Here is a 12,043-nt window from a genome sequence, read left to right as displayed (position 1 = left end):
TTAGGCTATTATTATATTGTTTTAGCAATGCTTGCCTTGATGAAAGAATTGACAGCATGAAAATATATTTTAAAGTATACCTGTAACTGAAGGAAATCTTTGACTAACATGATTTTGGAAAACATCAATAACATCATCCTCTTTCTGGTCTCTCCATAAACTATAGTAATATTTGCATAATATGCTTTTCAGAGCTAACTTGAAGTAGAATTCTGTCAAATAGTCCGAGAGAGGGTATAATTTAATATGTCTGGGCTGTAATTAAAAATATAATGTTGCTGGTGGTGCTCCTAAAATCTGAGTGAGTAGGTGGGTATTATCTGAGCCTGTTTACTGTTAACAATCCTAAGATGACCTCTCTTAATTCCTCTATCTCTTTAGCCATCTCTTTTCTTGAGTGCATCATTCCAAATGATTCTCTCTCTCTCTCTCTCCTGGCTTTTTTATCCTCTTATTTCTCTGATTTAATTATTTATAATATGGACATGAAGGTCTATAGATACCTTGCGTTTGGTATATTTAGTAAAGACAATGTAATATTCTATGGTGAAAATGTATGTGGTATGCCGATGAAATTGTAATCTCTCTTAAAGGTTATATTTTAATTTATGTATCTGTAACTTGCTTTGATCTCTACATCAGAGGCTCAGTGGGAAAAAGAACATAATCAAGCCAATCACTGCTATGCATGGTTTGTCCTCGCATATTCTATCTTATTATGTGGGAGGATTTCCTCACTCTATCCATCGACACATATGTGGCCATGTATCACAACATCCATATAATCAGTAATTGAAATGGAAGAATTTTAAGATACGAGATTCCAAACATAAACATACGTTAGGGAGAGAAACTTGAAGGATGCATCATGAGATCTATATTTCATAAGCTTGAACTTTTAACGTAACTTATCAAATGTCTGTCATTGGGGATGATTTGAAAAATCTAAAAGAGCAGTTTTTCCCTCGATTTCTGTAAACTAAGCAAAGAGAGGAATAAACAGGAGACTGTGAAAAAATAGGAGAAAAAAAGAGGAGTGAGAGGAAAAAGATGATGATGAAAAGGAGATTATTCACTATTTTTTTTCTTTTTTTTTAAATGTATGCTTTCAGCCAAGAAGAAGAAATGTGAATTGCTTTGGCAATCGTCAATTTGGCCCAGTATTAGTAATATGATTGGGCTAAAATTTGATGTCAACATGCAACATGATTTATTATATGAGTACATTCCAGTGACTTTTCCTACAGGAAAAAAAGCATTAGTGTTTGCAATCTAATAATAAGATAAAATAAAGTTAGTATATTACCTTGATCAATAGTTTTCAGTTTTAATGAGATTTTGCATTCTTGACCAAGCTCACTAAATTCAGAACAAATAATAGGAACTGTACTTTCTATCTTCAGGTAGTATTCTTTCCCATCCTCTGATATAGTGCTCAATTCAGGCTGTAGCTGGTATGAGAAAATATGTAGAAAAATTATGTTAAAATATAATTTATTTCTAAGGCACAATTTTGAAAGGGCATTTTCTCAACAGCACATATTTTGCTAAATGAGCTGGTAATAACTTAAGCCCTAGAATGTTTTAACTAAGCAAGACCATTAAAATCAAACCTATAAAAATACAAGCAGCACACACAGGAGTACATGGAGCTGCTGCACTGCTCTGAGTTTGACTCACTTTGGTTCCCCAACACATTTGACAAATCATATCCAAGCCTGCCTCAATGATGCTGGTTCTGTGGTGAGCACTGGAAAGTGAAGAAGAAAGAAACATTTCTATTTTCTTCCATTTTATTGCTAATGTTTACTGACACACCAACAGAAGACTCTGGTTTTTCTTAGGGATTAATACCACCATCTCCATTAGAAATTTAAGTACTTTTAATACATAAATCAAATTATTGTTGTCACCTGAAATATCTCCACACTTAGCTTATTTCTCAGCATCTGATTTCCAGAGTTGAACTTCCTGAGAACTGGTGCAACCCAGGACTGGCCCTATTCTCATTCACAGGCCAATCCTTTTTTGAGGCAGGAATGTTTTCATGCAGTCTCGAGTCTTGGCTAGCTCTCAAAACAGATGATTCTTAGTACTGAATATTCTCCCTGTTAGCCTAATCAGAAACGGTACAAGGGTGGGGGTGCTGACTATTGACCCCTGACACTGTCTGCTGAGTGCTAACCAATGTAAACCAAAATGTTCCTGTGTTCTCAAGGCTTGACCTCTGCTTCCCCTCACACTGCAGTTATGCAATTCTGACAATGTGGTCCACTCTTCTCACTTCTTTTCCTGGTTCCTACTGTGTGTACATGGACTTTATTCATAAACAGGATTTATCCTGGTCCTGAGTCCTATTCTCACAATCTTATCATTTATCTCCTCTTGTCCTTGAACTAGAAATGAATCCAGGTCCAACTCGAGTCCTGTGGGTGAGACCTTCCAGGTTCACCGTGCTTGCCTGCCTGGACCTTTTGATATTGCCCCCACTTCTTCCACTGCTTATTAATTCCCTGTCACCTCTGCTCATCTGCTAGAATAGCTCTTCAGTTCTTGGATCCTGGTGCTACCAGCAGCAACCAAATCTCCTTCTCTGTTTAGTTAGCTCAGTCTTTGCAGTCCATAAAACTCATAGCTCTGGGTCAATTCTACTCTAGTCAGAGACTCTACTACTTGGCCTGGTATCTGTCTTCCAAAATGCATGATAACTAAATATTACTAGGCTAACTTTAGTTACACGATGGAATGAATTAGAGGAATAGACCTTTTGCTTTATTCTAATTTGAGCTATTTCTTTAAGAAATGAAGGTACATCTCAACTTTAGTTAACAGGACCCCTCAAACTTTGTTGTGCTTTAGAATTATTGGGGCTTTTCTTCAAATATAGGGACTCACGGATCTTAACATTCCGATTTAGTCTGTGATGAGGTACAGAAACCAGCATGGACAGATCACAGTTTGGGAAACATAGTTCCAGAGGAATAATCTTTCTGATGCATCCCCACTGCTACGTACCTTAATGCCTACAAAAAATTCTTGGCTTTCGATCGCTACACTTTGTACATGAGGATTCTCCAAGAAAAAGACAGAAGCGCTGCAGAATATCTATGGATATAATTAAAAAATAATCACTTAGCAATTCAATTTTGGAGAAAATGTGTAAATTATCATTTTTAAAATCCTAATTTTAATTCTTCATATAGTATATAAAGATAATAAAAGAATTAAATAATTTAAAAGCTTACTTGATATTTGAGAAAAATTCCATCATTATAAAATATTATGTATTCAAACCTCAACATAAAGTACAGTAGGCTTTGTATTTAGGATGTTTTAAAAAGTACTTAAGGCCGGGCGCGGTGGCTCACGCCTGTAATCCCAGTACTTTGGGAGGCCGAGGCAGGCGGATCAAGAGGTCAAGAGATCAAGACCATCTGGCCAACATGGTGAAACCCCGTCTCTACTGAAAATACAAAAATTAGCTGGGTGTGGGTGTGGTGGTGCAAGCCTGTAGTCCCAGCTACTCAGGAGGCTGAGGCAGGTGAATCGCTTGAACCTGGGAGGCAGAGGTTGCAGTGAGCCGAGATCGCGCCACTGCACTCCAGCCTGGCGACAGAGTGAGACTCCATCTCAAAAAAAAAAAGAAAAGTACTTAAAACGTGACATCATCACTTAAAAAATTAAAACATTTTTTCTAGAATAAACGTATATAATTTTAAAACCTGAGAGGGACATATATGTGTAAGAACTTAAAGTATAATAAAAATATATATCTATATATAAAAGTATTAATCAATAATAATCAGCAAATTACTAAAATGATATATTCATATATAGTCACGAAGATCACTGACCCATCCAGTTGTCAGTAGAATTAGCACAATTGCAAGGAAAAAAAAACAAAAAGAAAAACATTAGGGCTTTATACCCTGGGGACAAAATCTATTTTTAGGATATGATGTTTAAAAATTGTGTTTGAAAATCAATACATTCATGAAAATAAAATCCAACTGTTTTTTAACATACCCTGTCTCCAAGTCTGAGATTTATGCCATCAAGTTCTAAAAGAGAGAATGCCTGAACTGTGGTCTCTTGTTTCAGCTCCTCTTTGACTTCTTGAGAAGAAAGCCTAGACCAAGCTATGTGAAATCCCACTGAGTTGTTTGTAGGGGGAACATCAAAAGAACACCTACAGAAAAGCCTGGACTCAATCAACTCCACCAGAACCTCTGGCCTTCCTGCAGGTGGAGGTGGCAATGAGGCAGCCAGCTGACCTGGGGAGAAAATGCATAATTTGTAACTGGGAATCTTAGACAATGGAGACTGGCTTATGGAAAAAGCACTCAAAGACTGTAACTCTGGGGTTTATCTTAAGAAAAAGCAAACTAAATTTAGAAAAATGATTATTTCTAGCAATCAACAAAGTAATACATTCATATTCTGGCCCATAATCACACAAATATTGATAGCCAAGCAACCTATCAGCTCAAGCTTATATTAATGCAGGTTGAATATCTGCCTTTGAAAAGTCTAACTCTTGAAAAGAAATTTGCATTCTTTGAAGCAATTATCTTTTCTAAAAGATGGAACAAACAAAATTAAGGTTTAGTACATTATAATTCCTTGTTATAATGAGAAATAGCCACAAGAATGTAAAATCAAATTACTTTCTCTTTTACTGTTATAGTTTTCTCTTGTAACTCAACTCATCATTACTCTGGGCTGAAAGAGTTATTCACTGCAGAGGTGATTATACTATCTTAGTGAAATATTCCTTTCATTTTTCTGAGGTTAAAGAAATTTGAAGTTTCCTCTAGGAACTCACAGGAAGATTTTATATAGTTTTGAACTCTGGGCATTTGCAAAATCAAATCTGGAGATCTGAAAGTTTTGTGGATAAGTTTTTTGTTTAGTTTTGTTCTGTTTTAGAAAGGAGAAAAATATCTGAGTGGTAAATTTTTAAAAGAAGATTTTAAAATGTTCTAAAATGTGTAATTTTTCTATTTTATAAATATGCTAATTTTAGGACAATCACAAAATAATCTTTCAGCCTTGCCAAGTAGATTTTGGAAAATTCTGGAAAGACCTTGAAATCTTTTCTGTGGAGAAAATGTACTTTTAGGTATTTTACAGTGTTATTTTGTTATAGTCCCAATGACAAATGAATTATTTTCAAATTTACCTAGTTAACAAATATTTTGCTAAACATTTTAAACATTAGACCAAATCAGTATATTCAAACTTGAAGGAAATAGTAAACTACTTTTGAATATATATTTGATTTTAAATATTATATACCTGAGTAAAAATTTATCCTTAAATAAACTAGGAAAAGGACATTTATTTTAAAACAGGGAAAAGCTATCTATGGAAATGATTATTAAGAATAAGAGAAGACAAATAACTGAAAAAAATAATTCATGATGATTAAAGTGTTTGAATCAATACTTCAAACAGAGAACTATCTGGGCAGATTGATCATTGCTTGCAACAGTATAGATGAAAGAAAATTTGTTACATTTAAAGAAAAAGGTTTAGAAACAACAGATAAATTATTTCTACTTAGAAAATCAAAATTAGTATTCCTTTGTCAATTCTAATATTAGTATGTATTAAATACATTAATACGTTTTCCATTTTATCATGAAGCTTTATTGACTTTTGACTCAACACTTTCATTTAGTGTTACTTCCCCAAATTGTGTACAATTTGCATAGCAGAGTTTTTTTAATTAATTGCATAAATGTTCTAAACAGCATAAGTAGGTGAAACTTATTTATTCAAGAGGAAAAAGTGATTTTGCTACAATACATATACAGTACAGAGAATTTATATCTATTATGCAGAGTAGTCAAATAATTACATTTTATGTTTACTGCTGCTATTATGAATATTGTTTTATTACTTTATGAACTTAAATCACAGGGCTTAATTAAACTGACCTCCACATACAATAATAGCTTGTGTAAAATATACAAAAAAAAGGGCTAGAAAAAAACATTTGGAATAGGGCATGAAATAGAGCATGAAAAATCAATTCAGAGTGATAAATTTTGAGGATTATTATAAAACTCTTTTAAAAATACCAAGCATAATAATTTCTAGGCCTGATATTTGAACATTATATGATCTATCCTGATTTATTTTATGTATTTGTGGCTTGTTCCACCATATAAAACACCTCTGTTAATTAAATTAATTATATGTCAACAGTCTCTCATGCATTTCGGATATCATATTTGGCCAGCAAAATATGATAAGGCTAATAATCCCATAAGAGGCTAATAGTTCAATAAATAATTTCAATTTCTGCCCATCATGTAGGCAGATGACATGCATTTTATCACGTAGATAATCTACTTAGAGTAATTTATTTTAAGGCATATTATAGTAGGAGGATTTAATATTTGAAAAAACTTTAAAACATTTAAAAAATAAAAAATAAAAAGTATACATTGAAAGGAAGAGAAAAATTTTAATAACTATCAACGTCATTAATGTTTATCTTTCAAGATTTATTTGACACAAATACAATCGTTCCCTTAAAAAAAAAAGTATTGTTGTATTGTATAATGTACTTCTATATTTTAATAGTGTTTGCAAAATATTCTGTCATGTTTATGTATCAGAAATATTGAATCAATCAGCCAATCAGCAGTTACTGGATGTTTACAGGTTTCTTAAAACATTATTAGACAAATTCTGTTATAAATATTGTGCTCGCACACTTCCCTAAATAGTTCTCTAAGACATATTTTTGAAAGTAGAATTGTTAGGTACAAACACATATGGAGTTTTAAGAATGTTGATATGAACTGCCAAATTTTCTTATGAAAGATTCTACTAATATACACACGTTTGCCTAACTCTCTATACCTCTGTCAACTCGAGGACTATTTCTTAAAGGCACGATAAATTTATTTTTATTTTTGATAGCTACCAGACTTTGGTTATATCAAATATCAATATAATTCAACATCCAAAGCTGCAGAATATAATTATCTGTTGAAATAGTCTAGTTTATAAAAACATTATTAAAAAGCAAAATATGATACTTACGAACACAATCACCTCCTATTTCAGTTTCATCAGAACCACATGGGTGTAATTGTGCATCAGAAATAGCTGCCAAAGGTTAAGGTTTGTATAATTATTCAGTTGGGCATGAAGATATAAATCTACATATATCCAAGATGACAATTTATTGAAGGATGATTTAATACAGACTAAGACTTTCTTAATTCTTCTCTTATTTCATAACATTTTTTCCTTTTAAGGGTGAGATCAAATGGAAAGATAAGGCATCATATTTCAAAACAAAGCTTTAATATCTTATTTTCTAAGTACAAATCTGCATTTTTAAATAATGAAACACTGACAATATCAAATGCAGGCAAGGATGTGGAGCAACACGTGCTGGTGAGAATTCAATATGGTACAGCTTTTGGAGAACAGTTTAGTGGTTTCTTACAAAACTAAACATATTCTTAGAATATGACATAGAAATCATGCTCCTCTATGTTTACCCAAAGGAGCTGAAAACTTATTTCCATACAAAAACCTGCACATGGAAGTTTATAGCAACTTTATTCATAATTGCCCAAACTTGAAAGCAACCATGATGTTCTTCAGTAGGTAAATGGATATGCTGTTGTACATATAGACAGCGTGGAATATTATTCAGCCTTAAAATGAATTGAGCTATCAAGCCACAAAAAGACGTGTAGGAAACTCAAATGAATACTAAGTGAAAGAAGCCAATCTGAAAAGGCTACCTACTGGGTGATTCCAACTATATGAAATCCAGGAGAAAACAACACTATGGAGACAGTAAAAAGAGCTGTGGTTTTCTGGGGTTGAGAGGAGGGAGGGGTGAACAGGCAGAGCATGGGGAATTTTTAGAGTAGTGAAACTAGTCTGTATGTTACTATAATAGTGAATACATGTTATGAGAAATTTCTCCAAACCAATAGAATTTACAACACCTAGAGCGAACCCTAATGTAAACTACAGACCAGGTGATAATGGTATGTCAATATAGGTCATCAATTACAACAAATGCAGCACTCTGGTGGGGGACGTCGACAATGGGGTTGGGGGACTATGCATGTGGGAGATTTACAGGGTATATGTGAAATCTATAATAATAGTGAAACACACTATAATCTGCAGAAATTGTATGCAACAGTTGGTTTTACGCCAGTTTCTTGGTAATCGATTCCCCATACTCATTTACAGGATTACACCACCAATGAGCCAAAGACAGAGGTGGTAATACTTACAACCCAATGTTCTGAATACAGTTAACTGGCACAAGAGCAACTATCTAAACAAAGGTAGGCTCATCGGATTGCTTCTTGAAAGAATTTAGTATTTAAACTAAAAGACAAGAAGTTGGAAGCTGAGTCAAGTTAATGACGGAGCTCTGTATGAATGTCTAGACTACTGTTGCCAGTATCTGGAAGCTGATCTATTTCTCACACTTTCTGAGACTTTCCTATGTAACTCTTCTTCAGATCCAATGACATATCCTAAAACCCTTAGATGTGATTATCTTTTACATTATTTTCAGTTGTTTTTTGTTATGTGCAAGCCAAACAGACTTGAAATAACCTTAACCACTAGACATGTACATGTATATATAAAAGACTGCAGTATTCCTATAAAGCATGGGGCCAAAATACACAATCTTCTTGCCCAAGGACTCCCTAGAACTGTGCCCCATCTGTGCTTGGGGGGTTTTATCATCTTTTCTTCTTCAATTTGCTTTTCCCAGATTGCTTTCATAGAATACAGCCAGCACCCTGGCTCAAATATTTAATATTAGGATTAGACAATTAAGAATCTCTAGAAACATTAGCAAGGAAAAAAAGAAACCATTCTGCTTAAAACCTTCTGTTTCTTCCTGATTCAACCATATGCCAATAATTAAACTATCATAAAGTAGTAGTTGTCAAGAAAGGAAGCAAACAAGTGGAAATCTAGTTTCAAAGCATGTAAGATGTGCAACATTTGAGGTCCTGTGCACAGTAGTGGAACATTGTTGGGTTGCACAACTAACTTGGGTTAGCAGAAGGAACACTGTAAAGAAAAGAGATGCTTGATCTGCATCATGAAGCAGTAAAAATTTGTAAGAGGTTCAAGCAGAGGGAGGAAGAAGTATAAGGTATGGAGAAGAGCACGGAGCAGAAAACTGCAATTGGTGAGACATCAATAACAGGTTGTAGAATATCCTCGTTGAGCATGCAAGCTTCCTGAGATCAATCTAGCTTTACTAGTCACTACCTGTGATGTTGGGTAAGTGCCTATTTTCTCTGAGCGACTCTTTTTGTCCATAGAATAGGAATATTTATTGCATGCATCCTATTCCAACACAATGGCCTCATTTACGTCCTTCCAACATGCTAGCAAAACTCTTTCCTAGGGGTCTTTGCTCTTGCTCTACTCTGACATGATGGCTACGTGGCTTGCTTAGCTTTGGGACTTCCCTTCTCTCTTTTTTAATAGCTTTATTGAGGTATAATTGATTGAATGTATTTAAAGTGTAATTAATGACATGTTTTGACATATGAATACACTAAAATCTAACCATAATCAAGATAACAGTATTTCCATCACCTCCAAAAGTTTCTCTGTCCTTTTCTAATCCTTCTGCCTGCCACTCCTCCACATTCGTAGACAGCAACTTATCTGCTCTGTCATACAGTTTAGAATACATTTTCTAGAACTATAAATATAATTGTACACTATGGACTTTATGTCTAGAAAATTTCATTCCTCATATATGTTTGAGATTCAACTATGTTTTTGGCTTATCAATAGTTTCTTCTTTTTTTCTTACAGTGAAGTCATCCTACAAATATAGTTCTCTTTTATTGAAAAGTAGTATTTCATTGTACAGGCTTATCATAATTTGATTATCCATTAACCCATTGACGGATATTTGTGGTTTTTTTTCAGGTTTTTCGCTTTTTTTAATACAGCTGCTTTGAACATTCACGCAGAAAACTTTTTAAAAACATTTGCATTCATTACTCTTGGCAAATATTTAAGAATGGACCGGCTGTGTCATATGGAAGTATACGTTTACTTCTTAAGAAACTGCCAAATTATTTTCTAATGTTTGAATGTACCATTTTACACTCCCAGTAGCAGAATACAGCAGTTCCGGTTGCTCCATGGCCTTGCCATCGTGTAGCATGGTCAATCTTTTTAAATTTTATATATAATATGATGGTATCTCATTGTGGATATAAATCCATTAAACTAATGACTAATGATGTTAAGCATATTTTTATGTGTCAATTTTCCATTATTATGTCTTATTTGGAGAAGTGTCTGTTCAAATCTTATTACAAAATTGTTTTCTTATTATTGGGTTTTGAGAGTTACTCATATATTTTGGATCCAATTCTTCATCAGATATATGAATTGCAAATATTTGTTCCCAAGCTATGGCTTCTCTCTTCATTTTCCTTTAGTGTCCTTCAATGAGCAGAAGAGTAGAAATTCACAATTTTGATCGAGTCCAATTTATATTTTCTAATGAATCACAATTTTGGTATTATATTTTTAAAATATTTGTCTAATCTAAGATCACAAATATTTCCACCTAAAAGTGAAAGTATTCTCTCAAGTTTTGTATTTTTAGCTTTTATAATTGAGATTTGAGTCTTTGATGATTGTGAGACGGGTTTTTCTTTTTATTGTTATTTTGATGATATGAATCAAAGTTATTTTTTGCATATGAATATTCAATTAACTAAAAACACAACCCTGTTTTCTATAGAATTGGATCTATTCTTGTGTTTAAGATCAGTTTACTGTGTGTGTCAGTGTTTTTCTGGGCTCTCTATTCTTTTCCATTGATTTATTTATCCATCCTCATGCAAATACCACATTGTCTACATTATTGTAACTTTAGAGTAAGTTTGAAGTCAGATAATATAAGTTGTCCAACTGTTTTCTTTATCAAAATATTTTTAGGTATTATAGGTTTTTCATATTTCTATATGAGTTTTAGAATGAGTTTGTCAATTTCTAAAAGAGAGCATGTTGTGATATTCATTAGGACAATTTTGGAACTATAATCAATTGGAGGAGAAGTGGCATCTTAATATCATGTCTTTTGATCTACAAACAAGGTTTATCTGTCCATTTTCTTAGGTTTATATAATTTTTCTAATCAAAGTTTTGTAGTTTTCACTGTAAAGGTCTTACACATCCTTTGCCATATTTATTACTGAATGTCTTATATTTTTGGTACTATAATTGGTATTTTTAGATAAATGTTCTGATTGTTAATTGCTAGGTATGAAAAAATACAAATGATTTTTAAACATTTATCTTGTTTTTATTCAACATTGCTAAGCCCACTTAATAGCTCCAGTAGCTATTTTATAGATTCCATTAGGTTTGCAAAATAGGTGATCATGTCATCTGCATTTATATTCATGAGGGATATTGTTATATAGTTTTCTTTTAATGTCTATGTCTAGTTTTAGTATTAGAGTAATGCTGGCCCCACAGAAGTTTAGAAATAGTCCCCATTCATTTTTTTCTGAAAAGAGTTTGTGTAAAATTGGTATTATTTCTACATTAAATGTTTGGAAAAATTCCCAACTGAAGCCATCTGGGCATGCAGTTTTCATTGTGAGACAGATTTTTAACTAGAAATATAATTCCTTTAATAGATACAGGGCCATTGAAGTTATCTATTTACTTTTGATTGAACATTGGTTGACTGCGTATTTTATTTTATTTTTATAGAATTAGAAGGTATAAGTGCAAGTTTTGTTACATGAATATGTGTAGTCTGTATATTTTAATAAATTTGACTATTTCATCAGTTTTCAACTGTATTGGCATAGAGTTGTTTATAACTTTTTATTATATACAGAATCTGTGGTTGTATCACTGCTCTTATTCCTGATATTGTTAATTTCTGTCTTTTTTTTTCTTTTGTATTGATCAGACTGGCTAGAGAATTATTAATTTTATTGAATCTCTGAAATAACCAGTTCTTTATTCTATTGAATTTTCT

The 12,043-nt window shown here is 33.0% G+C and overlaps 1 protein-coding gene across 1 annotated transcript in view; it reads right to left on the bottom strand.

Annotated features, from left to right (window-relative positions):
• Positions 1–12,043, bottom strand: part of VWDE (von Willebrand factor D and EGF domains) — a 76,311-nt gene that overhangs the window by 43,657 nt on the left and 20,611 nt on the right. The window contains 4 exon segments of the mRNA XM_063637058.1: positions 1,307–1,451; positions 3,016–3,105; positions 4,027–4,274; positions 7,060–7,125. Coding sequence (XP_063493128.1) covers positions 1,307–1,451; positions 3,016–3,105; positions 4,027–4,274; positions 7,060–7,125 — 549 coding nt within the window.

The sequence above is a fragment of the Symphalangus syndactylus genome, chromosome 3 (assembly GCF_028878055.3).
Source record: "Symphalangus syndactylus isolate Jambi chromosome 3, NHGRI_mSymSyn1-v2.1_pri, whole genome shotgun sequence".
Lineage (NCBI taxonomy): Eukaryota > Metazoa > Chordata > Mammalia > Primates > Hylobatidae > Symphalangus > Symphalangus syndactylus.
Note: the sequence above shows the minus strand (reverse complement) of the source record. Positions and strands in the feature narration are given on the sequence as shown.